The 21107-nt window shown below is 31.1% G+C and overlaps 1 protein-coding gene across 2 annotated transcripts in view; it reads left to right on the top strand.

The window, feature by feature from the left end:
- The first annotated feature begins 1487 nt into the window (after nucleotides 1-1487).
- LOC136975163 (deoxycytidylate deaminase) overlaps nucleotides 1488-21107 on the top strand; it is a 64034-nt gene continuing 44414 nt past the window's right edge. The window contains exons 1-4 of one of the 2 annotated variants that reach the window (XM_067270203.1): nucleotides 1488-1628; nucleotides 4380-4482; nucleotides 6325-6385; nucleotides 15633-15744. In XM_067270203.1, coding sequence (XP_067126304.1) covers nucleotides 1626-1628; nucleotides 4380-4482; nucleotides 6325-6385; nucleotides 15633-15744 — 279 coding nt within the window. In that variant the 5' untranslated portion in view covers nucleotides 1488-1625. The remainder of the gene's footprint in view (nucleotides 1629-4379; nucleotides 4483-6324; nucleotides 6386-15632; nucleotides 15745-21107) is intronic. The other variant, XM_067270204.1, reaches the window with a different exon arrangement.

Genomic DNA, 21107 nt, shown 5'->3' on the forward strand with positions numbered 1-21107 from the left:
TTTATGGTCTCCCCGGAGCCGGTCACTCCGCGAAAATATGGTAGTATATCTAACTTATCTCTGATTGATACAAACTTAAATATAAGTGATAAAAAAGCAATTCTTAATTTACCGTATCTGTAAGAAATGTTTGAATGCAAAGTAAATTGACCGTATTTACAAGTTCTATAGAGGAAAGAGCAATACTCGCGAAGACTGAAACTATAGTACTCGCGAATATTGTAGTTACAGTCTTTTCTCCAACGATAATTTTGTTCCTGTCGGTAATATGACCCACCGAAAACTCTTGGCTATCCTGTGGTACAAAGCTGTGTCTGGGAGAAAAAGAAATTATCAACTTTTCCACGTATTTTAACGTTAGAAGATACCTCCATCAATTCGGTGGAAATATCTTCTGACGTTACCGAGTTGAAATTTTTGAGCCAGGACAAACATTTATGTCCGCAGATAACTAACTTTTACCACCAAGCCTTAGTCTCAAGAAGAAGGGAAATGTTTACGATTTTTCGACTATAAAGACGCTGTCAGAGATTACAACTTGAAGAATGTTGACACAAAGTAATCAACCCAAGAGACTTTAGAAACTGGCCCAACCATACCTTAACATACAAGATCAAGAAGACTGTTTCAGAACCATATATGGAGCAGATGATTTGTATAACAGTGCGGCGTGAAAATGAATTTCTCGCTTACAAGACTGCTTTTCGGAAGAGACGAAAAGGAACTAAACTTCTTTGATGACAAAATCAATGCGGGACGGAATGCCTAAAACAAAAACTAGGAAGAAGCCCTACGAAATCGCCACTTTTACTTCCTGAAGTTCAGGAAGTAAAAGTGTCTGAATCGAATGTGTAATAAATGAATTCGTTCAAAATATTTTACTGATAATTCTCTTCATATGGTTTTTATTGGCATTTTACTCTATAATTTAATTCTCTAGCATAAAACCGGCTTCGCAATTCACAATATGACAAAAATTGATCGGTTTTTATACAGAAAAGTAGCCTAATTTTCTTATGTTCAGAACCCTTTTCAGGGATGACGTTTGTTTGTTTATTGAGTTACGGCAACGCAACACTTGGGCAATCTGCCAAGGGGAATGCCTTCCAGGAGGTCTTTTTAAGGTAACTGGTCCCTGTTCAGGCGTTACATATGTGGTGAGATCCCAGAAAACTCCACGTGGCTATCCAGTCCTGGCTCCACTCTTGTTTTCTATCGAATTGTAGCTATGATTATTTTCGAAGGATTATACTTTTAGAAATCTGAGACGTGCTCTTAGCAAGATCGGCCGTCAAATTAAGCTACCTAGCAAGTACCATATAAAAAAAAAACATAAATATAAATAATATTCTATATCATATTCATGTAGATATAAATTTATAATTAAAAATACAGATACACTGGTTTTTTAAAAAATAAAAGGAAAAAAAAACATAAAATAAAAATAATACTGGAGTATTGTTGCGATGAATTTTATTGCTTTGTTTGGGCGTTTTCTATGAAGAGAAAAAATAGCCAAATAATTTGAAAAGAGCCGCCTTAAATAATCAGTTACATGATTTACACGTGATTTCGAGGTTTATGAACATGAAACAGAATAATGAATTAAGAATGTAGACGAATTAATGGTAAATCGAAAACAATTTATATAGTATTGAAATTTAAATTGAAATTTCATTTAAATTAACGTGTAAGATAATAAATGTTGACAAGGAATAGATTAAGTTTCCCAGTGTTTTATATGCGTTACACGGTGACTCAAAGTAAAAGTCATACACATGGCTTCAAAAAGCTTTTACACACACAAAAAATTATAAAAATAGTAAACAGATTTATTTAACAATTTTAAAATTACAGGCAATTCTTGTATTGTTAATAAAAAACTAAATATATTTTTCTGTTTAATTACTGAAAAGAAAACTTTTTTTTTTCTTATTTATAAGGAGAAATGATATCAGATTAAAACATCTATACCTTTCATTGTTCACATAAAGTTGCCATATCATATCTTTAATTGTTAATAATACCAATATTTTATATGGGTACTCTTTATAACAGCTTTGGTCTGTCTGATATGGATATGATCAGCTTTTCATCCATCTAATAAAACCTTCTATAAGTCGTGTTTGTTGGAAATGTAATTTCTTATTGCAATGTCTAAATTCTTCACGTTCCCGGCAAATTTTTGATTACATTCGAGTCTAATGTCTGATTCTGTGGTGGTGTTTTGAAGACTAGTTCAATTTACATAATTGCCTTATTCTTGCTGAGAAATGTTAGAATCATTAGTGAGGTTGAGGTGGTAGTTTTCAACGCAAAAACATGTCTGTCGGACATTCGGCACCGCTTTCCTGTAAGCCTAGAAGTTTGACAATGGTGTTGGGAAAGTCAGTGGAATCATGCTCGACATTTCAAAAGCCATTACCAAACTTCTAGGCTTACAGGAAAGAGGTGCTGAACGTCTGACGTACACATTTTTGTGTTGAAAACTTTGGCCTCAACCTTGCTATTGTCTTGGTAATAATCAGAATTATTACCAGACAATGATCCTAAGCACAAAGCTTACAATACACGTATATGGCTTTAATTTAATTGTCTAAAAGTCCTCGAAACAATCTAAATCACAAACTCTGCTGTGAGAAATAGTTAATGAATTTACTTAATCATATTTTTGCTGAAAAATGTTTATATACATAAACAGAAATGTTTTCAACCTAATACGATAGGTCGTCGTCGAGTGTACTCTGCATCCTATACTTAATTATTCTATACCTATTGTATTTGTGCTTTGTGCTTAGGATCGTTGTCTTGGTAACAATCAAAATTGTTAAAAATTCGAGCTTTGTTACACTATGCATTAAATTTCTTTTTAAAAAATTTTTATACATTTTATGATCCATTGTATCATCAGTAAATACCAGACTCTATTCCTGCTTCTGAGATGCACCCTATACTTTTACATTTCCACCAATATGTTTCACAGTAGTGTAAATTAATAGGTTTTATTTCTTTGTTTGGCTTTCTCCATTCCATCATTCTACCATCAGATCCAAATAAGTTAATTTCTAATTTTAATACTTGAATGTACCACCAGGATACTTTTCCAGCAAAGGATTGGTTATCTGACAAATGTTTTTAACTTAATTTATTAGTCTGCCTCAGATCAACATAGAATTTTCTACCATTTTTAAAAAAATTGAATGCAATCTTTGTTCTATAATACTTTTGAAGTTTATTGAAAATCCAGGTTTTAAATTTTTATAAATTGAGTTGAAAACCCATTAGAAAACCAGTTCTTTGCTTGAAAAGTTTTCTGGTTGTACGGTTGAGTATTGAAATACATTCCAGCTTTTCGATGTCATCTTTAGTTAAATTTAATTTTGTTGGCAAAAGTGATATTTTTTCAATTATCAAATGTTCTTTGAAATAAGTTCTTGAGTTCTTGAGCAAACTTCAATTTCATGTGTATTCATTTTGCTAGCAAAAAGCTTTTTACTAGTGTCTTTCCATAGAATTATTTTAAGAAAAAATAATTTCAAATTATTTCTGGGTTAAGGTTTATTTTTATGTTTTTAAATATTTTTCAGCAAGTTTTGGGACACTAATCTAGGGTTGGCCTTTACTTCTCAAAGAATCTATCTTTGATCATGAACATTGACGATATTTGTTACTTACTCTAAGTTAATTTTTCAGTATGTTTGTTCTAAACCTATAACACATTGAACTGTTCAATGACTCCTGTTAACAATCTTTCCTATCTCTTACAATGATGAATCATTAGTTCCCTTTCATCTTGAGAAGATTGACTTCTGTGATGCTCTGCAATAAAAATAAAAACAAACTTTTCACAAAAATTACTTCTTGACTTTCAGTAAACACTGATGATTATACAAATTATAGCAATGAAGAGCTGCAAGTGTATGTGTTTTATTTTGATGTTATTTATGAGATTTTGAAACACAATTGTTAATTTAAATTTATAAAAATTAAAAATAAAAATTCTTTTGTAATATTATTGTTTTAATATTTTTTAAAAAAATAAATTAATTTAGTTAAAGTTTAAGGTTAAATATTTTCTTTTAAATATCAAGAAACATTCAACATCTTAATAGCAAGGTTGAGGTCGAAGTTTTAAACGTGAAAATGTGTACATCAGACATTCGGCGCCACTTTCCTGTAAGCCCAGAAGTTTGACAATGGCATTTGGAAAATCAGTGGAATCATGCTCGACATTCCAAACACCATTGTCAAACTTCTAGGCTTACAGGAAAGCGGCGCCGAACGTCCGACATACACGTTTTTGCATTTAAAACTTCAGCCTCAACCTCGCTATTGTATGACTTTCATTTTGAGTCACTATTTATATTTTTTAATTTCAGATTGCAAAATTAATTGGTATAATAGAGTTGGGTAGTTCTTGTATGAAACAATTACAAGTTGGCAAAAGTTATATTGGAAAAGTTAAGTTCCATCTTTCTTCAGGTAAAATCAGTATAAACCAAATGCTTATGACATTAAGAATATTTATTTACTTAAAAACAGTTGATATACAGGATCATATTCTTTTGCAAGGGCACTCACTACAGAATACATCTGTACAAAGTTAACATAAAAAATTTATTTACATTATATGAAATTTTAAAAAATTTAAATCTGCCCCACATATTATTTAGTAAAGGTCACATGTGTGTTCTGTTTTTAATTATCTAGTCAAATGTAATAAAATGTGCCAGTATATCCATAAATATTTGACAATTGTTTTACAAATATTATTGAATATTCTTTTTTGTGTATATGTTGTCTACTTGGACCTTGTTTATTAATAGGAATTATTATACTGGTGAAGTTTCTGATTTAGCAAAGAGAGGTGATCTTAGCCAAAAAACAAAACAAAATGTCTTTATTTAACATTATTCTTTAACAAAATATCCTGTGAAAATAAATATGTTTTGTTTCGTTTTTTGACTAAGATTTCCTCTTTACTAATCAGAAACTTCACCAGTATAATAATTCCTATTAATAAATAAGGTCCAAGTAGACAATATATACACAGAAAAGAAAAACAGTAAGGACAGAGGCAAAAAGAATTAATTATTGAATATTATTTTTATTAATTAATCATGTAAAAACTATATTCAAATCTTTATTTCTAATTTATGCATCACAAAAAATTTTATGGTTAATAAGATATGATCTACAAATGTCACATCTTTACTGACATTATTCATTAAACCTATTATTATGCAAAAAAGTAGAACATGCTTTTAAATAGTAAAGTGGCCAAAGTTGTACCCCTATTTTGTTTTTTACCTGTATCAGTTCTATGTCTTGTTAATTTTATATGGCTTTTAACAAAATGATTTTTTCAATTTGTTTTGTAATACTGTACTTTCCAGCGTATAAGACGACCCCTGACTTTTACAGTTAAAATATAGAGTTTGGGATATATTTGCCGTATAAGACTACCTCTCTTCCAACACACACCAAATAAAAGTAAAAAAAAAAAAAATCAGATTTGATTTCAATACAGTAATGTTAATTTAAATGCTTATGACATGCAAGTACTTGGGTTAAAAAGTCGTCTTATATGCCGGAAAATACGGTACTCAATATAGCTCAACTTATAACTGATCAGATTTTCAAATGAATTTTTTTTCGCCTCAAACCAAAACAAAAAAGAACTCATCAATTGAAGTGAATTTACTTTACCTAATTGTATAATTTTTAGATAAATTAGATATCTTTTTAGAATAAATTAAGTAGAAAATTATCTACTTACATAAATTTACAAACATTTTTAAACTAATTCTTGGGTTACCGTCATGTGTAGAACATTGTATTTGAATGTTTTTTTTTTAAATGAACATTTTAATGATCATACATTCGAACACATACAGTTTATGTTGTATGCATACTTATTTGTTTTGTTTGTTATTTATCATTTAACTTTTTTTTTTTTGTTTTGTATTTTAAATTTTGTGTTTGAATGTTTCATGTTTTAAAAAATGTTCAGATATAGTGTTCTATACCTGATGGTGACCTGTGAAATTAGGCTTAAAATGTTTTTGTTTATGTAAATAAATATTTCTCATCAAACATAAGGTAGTTATGTAAATTTGTTAACTATTTCTCACTGCTGAGTATGATTTTGATTATTATCTGCTTAGTCCAAAAATTATTACTAGTTTATAAAAAATTACTATTTTTTCTATTATTTCATGATAGAGTGATAATTTAACTATTTTATTAATAAATAATATTACTAATTACTATGAATTTTTCTAGTTTTAATTATAAAATAATAATTATTATTTCAAATTTCAGCTACATCCATCAAAATGGATTCTGATTTGATTGTTACAGAATTTAGTGATTCAAATAATAGGTATTTATGTTATGAATATTAATAATAATTATATATTATTTAAACACAACAATGTATATAGTGTCATAAAACCATGACATATTATACAACATACAATCTCATAATATTCATAGAATAACTTGATAACACCAAAATGAAAATTAAATAACACAAAAACAAAGGAACTAAATTAAATAACGAGATACATAGAATAATATATATGAAATTTTGGTGCACTGAAAAACACTTTTAGGCAAATGCATTGAATTTACAAGGGTAATGCATGTACAGTACAGAACCCAATTAGCAAAATGCATTTTGGAAGATTGTTACATCCCACATTGGGATGATGTAAAGCTACTTAAGAGTATTACTGACCATAAGCAGCTTTTTGTATAGGCGACATTATTTATTAGGCAAGTAAATCTCAATAATATTCCCACTATGCATCCACCCGAAGTTGGTTGGGTTTATATGAAGTTTTTGGTTGGGTTTATATGATTTAATCTGGGATACTTAGCCATCATATAACCAATATAGCTAATTACTTTAATTTTTAATTATTATTTGGCATGCATAATAGAATACTATACAAAGATGTCCTATGTTCAAAATATGTAATGATTGTAATTTGAATGTGTTCAATGCTATCAGTCAGAGCTGTAGCAATGGTTTCAGCATTGTTGATGCATTAGTTTTTTAGTCTGTGGCACACAAATATTTGCACCCTTGGCAATTGCCAATGCATTGCTACATCTTTGTTTTTAGTATTACAAATCCTGAAGAAGACATTATGTAATGTTGAAAATGTTAAAATTGAAATAAATTGTTTTTGTGTCTTCATAGTTTGTTGTTATATGCTTTATACCATAAACTGGATTATTGTCATAATGTACTGTACTTTAATGGTATACACCAAATAGATACAATTCTAAAAGTGCATTCAGTGGAGAAATTGGCACAAGTTACTCAGCTAGTGTTTGTGATAGATGTTTCTAATGTTTGTATTCTTGGAAACTCTGAATGCTTATTAGATTTGGCCACTCTTTTTTAACTGGAAGTGGAAGTGGAAGTGGGCAAAATGTTCATAAGTTCAGATATAGCCTAAATATCTGGTCATTAGATCATGACGTGCTTCTTAAACAGAGTAGTGGAAGATTGGAACAATGAATTGCCAAGATAAGCCAGTTAGATTGTAGCTTCATCAATAAAGTAGTCTGTTGAACACTTGAAAATGTTAAATTGAAGAGACAGTGGCATTTTTGATTAACTTTCAGGATGTCTCATTGGTTTTCTGATGTTGCTCCACTTTATAAGAGCTGTGATAGTAGTTCACCTCTTTGGTCTTTAGAGTACTGACTGGGCTGCAAGATAGAGCATCAATGTCTGAATGTTTCCAGCTAGATTTGTGTGATGCTTATGTCATACTTCAGGAGATGAAAAGCCAACCAAACAAATTGACAGGATGTACCCACCGGCTGGCTAATCAACACATGAATAATGTTAGTGACTGATTTAAATGGACATTTATATAGATGTGACTGGAGCTTCTTGTGTCCCAAATGATGGGGAGTCACTCCTTTTCGGATGCTGAATACTTAGCTTTCGCTTTCATTAAAGTGTTATGATACAGGAAATAAGGACTGGATAGTCAGCCTGGATTTGGATGAGAATCATTCTGTTGGAATCAGTATTGTATCAAAGCTGTGGATTGCATTCCAGTACAGGTTCAGGAATGTAGTCTGCAGCTGATTGAAAGGGTTTTTTACTGCTTATGGTTTTATCAAAAACTGCCGGTTTTTGTTAGTAAGATGAGCAGCTTGGCAATTGCAGAGAATTGTTCAATAAAGTGATTGTAATAAGGTTCTTTTTAATGAAGTCTTAAATAGCTTCAAATTTGTCAGACGTTGATGGGTATGGAAAACTTTAAGACTACTCATAGTTTGTAAAGATTGGGCCAAATCCTCTTCTTGTTGATGAATCTTTAGACCTGAATTGGAACTTCAGCTGCATATCTACTCATTGGAAGCATTTAAGGACTTAACAAATACTGAAGTGATGCAGTGAACACAATTATGTTGTTGAGGTAACAGAGCCAAGTGTTTCATTTCAGGCTTCTTAGTCCATCTATTAGATGTTCAAGGCTACAGACCCAGTGCAGAGTCCATATAGGAGAATCTGGAACATTATATCATATAACCTATCAGATATAATGAAAGCTGTCTTTTCTTGATCTTGCTCAAGGAAAAAATCTTTTTTGACTTCAGTTTGCCAATAGTGAAACTTTAAATCCATCAACATCTAGTACTGAGCTTTCTGTAAACAGTCTAAGGTGTTAACTGAAATGAGCAGGTAGAAGTTTTTTGGCAACAGTATTTAACTTCCAGTAGTTGACACAGAATCACCACTTCCAATTGGACTCTTTCACTAAGATGACACAGGGGTTCAAAAGGTTGAATTATGCATTGAACTAACATTTTGTTGACCTCCTCACTAATAATCTTTTACTTGGACAATGAGACTCGGTAGGGCTTCTGTTTGATTGGTAGATAGTCTCCAATATGGATTCAATGCTTAACATTGATAGTAGCTAAACTTTCCAAACCTTTAACATGCAGTCTCTTTATTAAAATACCAAACGTTTTTGGTCAAATTAATTGGCCTTCATCAGGATCAAACAATTTTTCGATTTATGACAAACAAAACCTGAAATTAGTGCAGTTTGAGAAGAGCATTGGTAGTAATTCATCTGGCTAGGATATTTGATCCAAACAAACTTTTGTACTTGAAAAATAGCATCAACAGGTCAACAGATTGGTTAGAAATTAGAAAAGAATCAATTATTGAATGGGACTGATACATGATCATTGACTTGCTTTTTACTCAACTCTTCAGTTTCTGGATTCTTAGTGAAAGTGGTAATAGCAAGGACTTTGGTATTAGCTTCCCATTGACCTAGATAGGTTCTGGTGACTAGTATCTGCAGAGTTGGTACCATTAGTAATCAAATTTTTAAGTGACTGTTGTTGAGGGAAACGAACTGCTCAGGATAATCAGATTTCTTTCTAGAATAAATTGGTGATTTCTATTGATGACTGTTCATCAGGCATCGGAGATTATGGATTACTGGCAAAGACCATTTTTAATATAGCTGAAATTGCATATCACTGATGATGATCAATGTTGATATGGTGGGCAAGCATTGATGATGATTCAGAAGCTTTAAAAATATCCAAGTTTGTCCCTACAGTAGATAAAGCTGTTGGTCATCTCTAGAAAATCTCTTCTGAGGATTAGTTGTATAGCATTGAAGAACAAGAAATTTGACAGGAACAAGAGTTGGCTTGTATCTGGCAGTGCAGTGGCTGAAGATATTCAATGCTGTTTCATCCATGCTAGAGATGTTTAGCGATGACTCAATTAAAATCTTGATACACTTGCCATCGAGGTTACCGGAAGCACCGCCATTTTATATACCTAGGCTCACATTAACCACTGGCGCTTCCGGTAACCTCGATGGCAAGTGTTTTTAGAAAAGAAATGTAGATGGCGCTGATAGTAATGATGCCTTCGTATGCAAATATCCATCAAAAAATTCTGTTCAGGAAACATGAGGAATAATGTGAATTTTGAATTTTGGTTACGATGTAGACAGATTAAGCACGTTGTTAATTTTTTTAAAAGTGTCTGTGTTTTTTTAAAGTTTGCACAATTTACTCAAAGTCTATAGTTATTGAGGAGGAAAGTTTGTCAATGGTCATTAACATGTTAAACGTGTCCTTAATGTGTTTAATGCGTGTTAAATGTCATAAAAGTGTATTAAAGGTATGTTAACATTGTGTAAGTGAGGTAAAAATTTTGTAAAAGGTTTATATGTGGTTCAAATGTGCATTTATAGTGTGTAAATGTGTTAAATGTGTTTAAAAGTGTGTAAATGTGTAAAGTGTTAAACATGTTAAATTTGTCATAACCAAGGATATGTAATAGTGATTTCCAACCCGAAAGACAATGTGAACGACACGTGGAAGGCTAGGTGGCCATGGATCGCAGGTACAGTACCACCTTCTATTGAGACGCTGCCTACCGTGGATGAAAAGGCGAGAGATGTGAATCGTAAGACTGCAGTTCTTAAGAGGAGTAAAATTTATGTACAATGCAGGTAAATTTTGTTCGAACCACTGATGTATAGAATCTCGTAATTCACTTCGTCCATGCATCGATTGAATTTATAGGTAGTATGATGACTTTTTTTATTTTTTGTTTCTGGTCCAAGAGTAGGAAAAGTAACCAAAAGCAGGGAAAAAAGTAAATAGCAAATATACGTTTTAAAAATGTTTTAGTTTTAAAAAAGTTTAAATATAGGCGCGTTTAGGTTATTGTCGATGGTCACTATCTTGTTTGCACATTTGCGTGTGCAAACAAGATGGCGACCAGAAGCGCCATTTTGTATATCTAGGCTCACATTAACTAAAATCTTATATAGATTCTATTGTAGTTTGTTAGACATTATGGAAATTGTGGTTTCTGTGTCATTGAAGGTTCTGTACTTCTAGAGTCAACAATGACTGCAATGGAGCATTTGACAAAGTGTGTTGTAGTGATCTTTAAAAAAGGGTTTTAATTTAATTTTCTAGTGGTTGAAATTTGGACGATGACCAGCAGATTTAAGCAGTAATGGAAGAGTTGGCAAAGTGTTGACTTTTGTTTCCTTTTCAGCTTGGACTTTGTGATCACCAAACAGTAACCTGATACTCATTGGAGGGCTTTTTTGGTGTTACTGGTTGTGGCAAGTAGCAGTTGGTTGTGGTATATTCAGTGGGCAATTTTGGCAGTAATACTGGATATATCCAGCTTATCTGCAGTCATAGCAGATAAGACTTATTTGGTTGATAATGTCCAGATGTTTGTGTCATAATTTAGCTTAACAATCCTCAGTTCTTCTGCTGTTTGTTGGTCTGGGGGTCTTGTGTGGAAGGATGTTGATGTCACTGAAAAATGGTATAGCTGACCCTTTCCAATGGCTCTGGACATCAAAAACATCATTGGTGTGGTTTTGAAGTTTTTCAGATGATCTCTTAGATTACCATAACCAGATTAGTTCCTCCTATATTGAAGCTGGCAATCATGTTTGATAAACAACAAAAGTATGATTTTGGCTTACTTTGTAGTTAAACAAATCTTCAATTTGGTGACAGGTTACAATCAAGGCAGTGGAGATCATAACTTCTTTTAAATAATTTTTAAAAACGTTCCAATTTCCACATTCCAATTTAAAGAATCCCGAGAAAGATCAAAAATGTTAGAGGTTACAATTGATTATCAAATTTGCAATTAATTATCCTGGAATTACTTTAAAGGTTCAATTCGTTGCTATTTTGTATAACTTCTTATTGAAGAGATCTTTGGCAATGTCCTTCATCAGATGTTTCAATTCAAAATTTATATATTAAAGTTATAATACTTTTTTAAAATCTGAAAATAACATTATGTACATATAAATAAAAACAAAGGTATTTTAATAATGATTTAGCAAGACAGTTATTATTATAGTGATTCAGAATGTATCAGCAGAACTAGGACATTGATTCTAAGGTATATTTTGATGGAAAAAATTTCATATGAACTATGAGATATGCTTGAATAGAGTATTCCATATGAATATGGGTTTTTGTTGTCATTTATAGCCTTGCAAAGAAATTATATAGTACATGTTTTGGAAAGCAGTAAACAGAAGCAATGACAAGTAAAAATCAACATGTTTTTCAAAATGCAGTGTAACACTGACTTTATAGAAAGTGTTCAAAAGTGTTCTTCCTAACCTTGATGAACTTTGCTGCATGAGTATGCATTCTGCTACTCAAGTTTGGAATGTGTACAGTCTCCCTTTCAGTTACTAAGAAGGTTGTTTTCCTGCAAAGCTCTGCAGTTTCTCTAACCTTATCTCTACTGACATCTTTCTTGAGGATCCAGAAGTTGATCTGTTGATTCCATACTTCCTATCTTGGCCTTTTTCCCAAATGAATTAGTTCTTCTTACCTCTGTCTCTTGGAAAAGTAGATGCCATCAGCTGAGTTAAGAGCCTGTATTTTTAAATATTTTTATTTACATCAAATATTTACAGGAAACTATTTACAATATTGTTCATGGACAGTAAGTTATATGGCTAATCACTTGAGAGAGTTTTTTTTATCATCTCTTCCCATCTTTCAATTCCTCTGTTTTAAGTTGGTTGTCTTGACCAACAAAAAGTTCAGGATCCCATCATCTGGAAGGGTAGTCTTGTTGTCAATGGTACCAATGGACCAATTCACAATGATTTATAGTTGTTATAATGACTATTGACCCTCTAACAAAGAAGTCACTGCTATTCTTTGTCTATGCTTTATTGTTTAAATGGACATTGAGAATAATTAATTGCACCCAACCCTGACAGTACTTGTAGTATTTCTTATCTGTGAAGGCCATGCAATTTGTCACTTGCCTAATATTAAAATGTTCACAAAATGGCCAAAACTCTGCTAGAGGAAGAGTATCAGCAGACCGGAACAGTACAATAACATGGGTCATGCATGTCATGTATTTTTTGGTACCAAGGCAAGCTCAGATAATTTAAAAAACTGTTTATTGATCGAAAGACACAACAATCTTCAGGATTCTTTTCCAAGTTTGACAAAAGTCCTTGATTCAATCAATGAGGTGTCCATACAGAGAACATTTATTGAGAAAAGGTAGAAAGTTCAGGTTCCACAGGATAGAGAAAGGCAATTGTTTCCATCAGTAGAAGGCGACCTTTCTTTATAGGCTACTGCCGACGTAACAAAATGTAAAATAGGTAAAACGTCCTCTGGAGCTATCGCCACTTTCCGTAAAAATTACAATTTAGGTAAATATAAAATATAACACATGGCCGACGGTAATACATTGTATAAGTATATAAAAAACAACGTTTAACAAATTACTTTGCTTTTCGTTTATTCTTCCGTCGTTCGCTACCAGTTGACCAGTCCACATTTCCACAAATACGAAGGCGACCTTTCTTTATAGGCTACTGCCGACGTAACAAAATGTAAAATAGGTAAAACGTCCTCTGGAGCTATCGCCACTTTCCGTAAAAATTACAATTTAGGTAAATATAAAATATAACACATGGCCGACGGTAATACATTGTATAAGTATATAAAAAACAACGTTTAACAAATTACTTTGCTTTTCGTTTATTCTTCTGTCGTTCGCTACCAGTTGACCAGTCCACATTTCCACAAATACGAAGGCGACCTTTCTTTATAGGCTACTGCCGACGTAACAAAAGCAAAGTAATTTGTTAAATGTTGTTAAACGTAATAAACGAAAAGCAAAGTAATTTGTTAAATGTTGTTTTTTTATATACTTATACAATGTATTACCGTCGGCCATGTGTTATATTTTATATTTACCTAAATTGTAATTTTTACGGAAAGTGGCGATAGCTCCAGAGGACGTTTTACCTATTTTACATTTTGTTACGTCGGCAGTAGCCTATAAAGAAAGGTCGCCTTCGTATTTGTGGAAATGTGGACTGGTCAACTGGTAGCGAACGACAGAAGAATAAACGAAAAGCAAAGTAATTTGTTAAACGTTGTTTTTTATATACTTATACAATGTATTACGCGTCAGTAATTTAAAAAACTGTTTATTGATCGAAAGACACAACAATCTTCAGGATTCTTTTCCAAGTTTGACAAAAGTCCTTGATTCAATCAATGAGGTGTCCATACAGAGAACATTTATTGAGAAAAGGTAGAAAGTTCAGGTTCCACAGGATAGAGAAAGGCAATTGTTTCCATCAGTGAGGAGGTCAGATATCCTTATTGTTTACTAGATCAAGGGGAAGTTGCTTACAATGCATAGAATGATACAGTGACAATCCAATCTGTAGAGTTAATAAATTGAATGAAGTCTATTGGATCAGGATACACAGTTTAGAAGTAACACAGCAATGGAATTTGATGGAACACTGGTCAGATGGAATCAGATCAAAAGGAACCAATTGGGAAGGAACTGTTAGAAAGCAAGTCCCATGTCCTTGAGACTTGTGCTTTTAAATTGTGCCTCAATCAGACATTCTGATTGGTTTCAAATCTCCATACTCACTCCCAATTTGTCTCTTATCTGTTTCTGGGGTAATTTGAGACCAGCTTGGGTCACAAGAAAGGTCAATGCTGACATTCACTTCAATACCAAATTCTGATCTTAACCAGATGGGTGAGCTTAGAAGTTACATTGTTTATATCAGTCTCCGTGTTGTGTATTAGCAATCATTAGATGAAATACTTTATTCATTTTTTGTTTGTTTTTCAGATTCCCAATTTTTGGAAAGCAAATTCTAGTGTGAATTTGAACCAAATTTATATCCTCACAAAACTATTTTCAACAATCCCTGCAAAATCCTCAAGTTCAGCAACATGCAAAATATAGGCAATCAATTCTTCTCATGCTTGCACTTTTCTTTCATAAATCATGTCTTCATTCAAATACAAAATGCTGATGATGTCAAATGCAAAGACCCGGATAGCCAATTTGGGAATACAAATATAACACATCTAAGATCTGTCTCATGTGTAAATGTCTAGAATGGTAGAATTTCTGTTTTTAACATTTTAAAATGGAATGCTCTCAAGAACATCAACCTAATGTAAATTTAACCATCAACTGATCGGGGCTATCCCTTATTGACATTTGGGATACCATAGCCAAGCCATTGTCCATTGAATATATCATTTAAATGATCTACAATTGCACAAGAAAAATGAGATGAGCACCAACATGTTGAAAACAGTAGCATTGTTGTGTCACTATCAGCACATCTTTTAACAAAGGCATCAATTTCTCATAAAAATTGTAAAAATAAAAATCAAATTGACCAATAACATGGGCCTCAAAAATGGAATAAAATCCAGCCTTTAATAATAAATGGGCCAAGCAGCTGATCTTTGACCCATACCACACATTCACCACTGAAAATTATTGTTGTAAATTACTTTCAAAATGACTTAAACTAATGACTTAAACTAATTAATTAACTTATAATTATTAAAGTCATGATGGCAACTTAATCTTACTTAATATCTATATAGTTAATTAGTCAAGTTATGACTTGATCTATCTGGCATTATCATTTTGTTGTTAATACATAATTCAGGATTGGTTTATTATGTGATACTATGCTATGTATTTACTAAATCAGCAATTGTTAAACAAAATACTAATCAAAATTTATTTGTTTTTGTAGAAATATGAAAAATAAGTTGGTGAAGAAAAGAGATGATTACCTTCAATGGTCAGATTATTTTATGTCAATTGCCTTTCTTTCTGCTATGAGAAGTAAAGATCCAAATTCTCAGGTTTTGTATAAATTTCAGAAATATATTTAAAATATATTGCATAAATTGAAATAAGAATTTAATGTGAGAATCTGGACTTATTAGGTTAATTAATGTAAGAAAATATATTATTTCTTTAAATATTGTTTACAAAAAAGGAAGTTACATTCATTGTTTCTGGAGAAAAGGGAAAACTAACTTCCTTTCTCACACAGCCTTATCTGTAATTCGGACAGCCATATGTCTGTTTACCCTCTTGGCACTTGTGGCACATCCTATAGAAACTGCGGTTCCCTGTGATGCGATTGGCTAGAGAAGGGGATAAGAGGGGCGATTTTTCTGCCATTTCCCACCTATCAACACTTTATAGCTGACCAGATGAAGACTACTGACCAACTTACATTGTACGATTTATAAGGTAGTACGATTTATAATATACTTGTAAACTCTCTCTCTCGAGGATAGGATAGAAATAGTTACTTTCTCAATAAAAAGTTAAAACAATGGGATTGGTAATATTTTAAAATTATTTGTAAAAATTCTAAAAATAAAGATTATTCTCAGATTAAAAGAACGAGTAAGAAACTACTATTTTTTAACCAATTTCGAGTGATTTATGTTAGCGAACAGATGATTAACTAAAAAGAAATACTATACTTCAACCATAACCAATTCTCATTGTTTATGAGGTTTAAAAACATCCAAATGCATTTCACTATTGTAGGCTCATCAGTTGATATTCCAACATCAAACAACTAGCTCACTTTATACTGGTTATTCGTTCCCAGCATGCATTGACATTCATACCGACATTTTGGTTTATCAAATTTGCATGTTCTATAATACAAAAATGTTCTATAACTCTTCTTTTAAACCAGTTTTCTTCTTTATACAATATTTTTACATTATTTCTATCAATATTACAATGACAATTACTGCAATGTTGATACCAAGGTGACTCCTGTTGTTTTAGGCAAATCACTGCCTCATTTTCCTTTAGGAGTATCCCGAGTTTTCTTCCCATTTCTCCGACGTATGCTTTCGCTTGTGAACACATGCATGATAGTTCATAAACTAATCCTGTGATGTCTAGCTGGTCCCTGATCATGTTTTGTTTTCTGTTGTTTATAACATTAACCATATTAGACAACTTATTTTCTTGCTTGGCCACTGCACATATAGAGAATTTCTTTAAAATTGGTTTATATCGTTCATAAAAGTTATATATATAAGGAATTTTTATAAGGTTGAAGTATAGTATTTCTTTTTAGTTAATCATCTGTTCGCTAACATAAATCACTCAAAATTGTTTAAAAAGAGTAGTTTCTTACTCGTTCTTTTAATCTGAGAATAATCTTTATTTTTAGAATTTTTACAAATAATTATAAAGTTACTTTCTCATTATGGATTAGCTATATATGCTCAGAATAATAATATATCTAAGATTAGAGATGTCCTTAGAGTTCATTCAATTATGCTAACTTGTATTCGAATTGGAGCCATGTATATAGTATATTTCTTTTATCTATTAAATGCTAATTGTTATGTTTACTTATTGATTCCATTTATTTGCTAAGTTTGGACTACATACCAGTTACGACTCGGACTTATCCATGTACCCTCTCACTCAAAAGAGTTATTGTTTTATTTAACGCGTGGTAGGGCACGATTTCCTTCCATACCTGGTGTCAGGAAAAACAACTTACAGGAGTATCTTACGAACCTCCTGTGCAAAATTTAAACTCATTAAAACCCATCCTATGACCCCTGCGATGGATCTAATGGATCTGTTGCCAGTTAAGCGGTAGGAAATGAATTTGCCTACCATCGGTTCCGACATTAGTAATAGTTAAGAATATAATGACAATAACTGTTAAGGAGTTTTGTCATTCATTATGGTTATGATGATAGAAGTTATTCCAGAAAATAACAAACATCTGGAATCTAACAGAAGTTAAAAATGCACAGTCTGATATGGCACTGTTAACTAAGGAACTATAGGAATAGTCATAATATAGTACATAATATTATTGTTAATTTTTTTTATTTTGTTTTAAGACAAATAAACGCTGCTATACATATTTTTCAATGAAGGTAAGGAAAAATTAAATTTATTGCAATGGAGAATAAAATGAATAAATGACGACAAAACAATGTAAAAACAGTATTCAAATTTTAAAATCTTTTATTAAAAATACGACACTACATGATGGATTTAGCATCACAGTGATGTTGGAATCCCCTTACAGTAATGGAGTTTGAGGATAGTTAAACTTGAATCATCTCAATGGAAGTTGAAGACATTGCTCATCTTAACCACTATTATTATATAAATAACATCAGTTGTTGGCATTAGTGTATTCAGGGTATTAGAGACATTTCTATTTAAAATAGTCATTTCATATAATACATAAGATTTTATTAGGGTGTTATTTTTATTTTAGGATTTTATGAGCACTTTGTTACTGGGGGAATAACTGATAGTCTTTGGACTTGTATACTTAAAGAATAAAGAATAGATATTTTTAACTCGATTACTTCACTGAAAAAGATATTGAAATTTTAAATACTTTTATATACCATAAATATTAGTAATTAAATGTTGAAATATCATGTTTCAATGTTTCTTTAATTTGAAGATTTACAAAAAATTTTCTATATAACTTAATAATATCTGTGCAAGCAGGAATACAGAAAGATATAGAAATAGAATAAATCCTCTATCAAACTAAAGTCGTAAGTCTGGAAAACTAAAAATAACGAGATCTTGTGAATGATTTTAGAATTAACTTTGATTTTGACAAAAATTAAAATCAAAAGTCTTAGATTTTACATAATAAAAGATTGTTCATTATTTATAATATAACATTAAAGAAGACTATTTTATATATAGAGTAAGATAAAAATTGCTTTACTGTTTTAAATGAATTTCCATTATTGCTTGTTATTCAAATAAGAAATCAAAAGAAATCCTTCTTTGGAATAGTTTCTTGAATAATTGTAATAATCAAATATTCAAATAAGAGATGAGTTAATGCAATGCATTCATAATTTATATATTGAATGTATTCTAAAATGCATGTCTACTAAATGTGTCACTCAAAGGTTTGCAGAAATTAAGACAAATTATTCTGTAGAAATATTTTAAAATGCAAAGGATACATTTTATGAACACTTTATAATGTATCATTAACATAACAATTTTTTGGTTTATTTATTCAGATAAATAAAAAATGTTGGTTTTCGTTTTATAATTAACATAAATAAGATAATAGTAATGATATTTACAGTGAAAATTTATGTATGTTGTTTGAAAAAATTTGTATAAAAAGTCAACTGAAAGTTTCATACACAGGAAAAAACATACTTGTACCTATAGAAAAATATCACTCATTGCATTTGTGTCTTTATTTATAAAATTACCAGTCAATTTTATAAATTTTATTGTTATTTGTTTTTGCATGAATATATAGTACATCATTATTTTAATTTCCATGCAAATAAATAAAATTTATTTATTTATTTATTTACAGGTACTCCTCACTTTACGACCGAGTTCCATTCCGACGATTATGTCGTTAAGCGAGTTGGTCGATAAGTGAGGAGTTTGTGCCGGGAATATAGGATCGTTGTAAAATTATACAAATTATGCAACAAACTTCAAATTTATTCATAAAAAGACTATTATAGTACGCTATTAGCCTATTATAGTACTAAGAGACAATTATAGTACGTTTAGTGCACATGACACCATTCGCCACTGATCGACACTCAAGCTGAGAATGGGGATTCCCTGAATTGCAGGTCGAAGCTCAATTGGTCGTAAGTACGAGTGGTCATTAAGCAGATAGGTCATAAAGTGAGGAGTACCTGTATTTGCATAGAAATTAAAATAATGTACTATATATTGTTTAATAATAATTGTACTTTCTCTTGAATACCTGAATAGAAACATGCACAATAATTAATCAATAAACAAACTTTTTCTTTTCTTTATACAGTTTTGATCAATAAATGCATAATACATATTTTAATTTGAACATTTTCAAATTCAAAGTATTTCTGAATAATTACCACATCAAGCACAAATGAAAGAATCAAATTTTTATTTTATCTAATTCATCTGTTGTAGATTACTAGGTATTCATAAGTTCTATGGTCTTATTTTATGCAATTTTAAAATAAGTTCCTTTAATACAAGTAATAATAAATAAAATTTATTTATTATTATTACTTGTATTAAAGCATTTATTGATCAAAACAGTATAAAGAAAAGAAAAAGTTTGTTTACTGATTAATTATTGTGTATGTTTGTATTCAAGAGAAGGTACAATTATTTACAGTTAAATTTCAATTTGTGTTTTCTTTCTTTAAGAAAAAACATACAAATCTGGAACATCAGATCAATTAGGATACATTCTTTAATAGAAGATTTATAGTCTTCAATATTTAATAAAATAAAATAAAAAATAGGATTTAAACTAAAATTAAAAGGAATGAACTCACTAAATTGCTCATCAAACAAAAACATTAAGAGATTATATTAATATATAGTCTTGAAATAACATTCATTAAAGAATTAGGGTCAATGTGAGTAAATATGAGACATTTTCAAAACTTTTGTAACAGCATTTGTTAAGATCAGTATTTTACAAAGAGAAATACATGACAAGATCTACAGATGAATATTCCATTAGATTTTAACACCATTTTTTCTGTATGTATGAGAAATGCTGAGCAAAAATTTTTTTTTCTATCTCATATTTTGGCTTTTGACACTGGAAGGTGAAAAATGAGACACCCATTATATCACCATAAGGACTTGCCTATGCCAAAAGGGAGGTTAATAATGAGGTACTACAGGTTAAGGTCTGATTACAGAAATGAGGACTGACTAGTGTGAGACCTAAGACTTAGGGTGCGTTTACTTCTGAGCTAACAGTGCTACTTCTGAACACCGGAAGTGATGTCATTAGCATGTGTGTTTACATGTCCAGTTCCAAAGTAAACGCGAACGCTAACAAGAAATATGGCGGTTTCCTGCAAATAATATTGTCAAAGCTGCTATTTTAAATGTTATGTTACAGCTAGAATTACTTGATTCCAATTGGGTGAGGATGATCTTATTGTGGATATAATTGTAGAAAAAATGAAAGAAAAAAAAAGAAAAGTAAGGTCAAATAAAAAAGAGAAACTTTTATTGAAGAGACTCTACTTTTTTATAAGCCAACTGATTTTAAACAATCTTAGACTTAAAGAGAATGTTTTGAAAGTCTCCTTTAAAAAATAAGCCTCATTATAGACACAGAAAAATTACTTTGGAAGACGACCTGTCTCCTCAAAAGCAGCTTTTATGCTGCCTATGGACATTGGCAAATCAAGAA

This window comes from Centruroides vittatus, unplaced genomic scaffold (genome assembly GCF_030686945.1).
Source record: "Centruroides vittatus isolate TY-2023 unplaced genomic scaffold, ASM3068694v2 contig_364, whole genome shotgun sequence".
Classification (NCBI taxonomy): Eukaryota; Metazoa; Arthropoda; class Arachnida; order Scorpiones; family Buthidae; genus Centruroides; species Centruroides vittatus.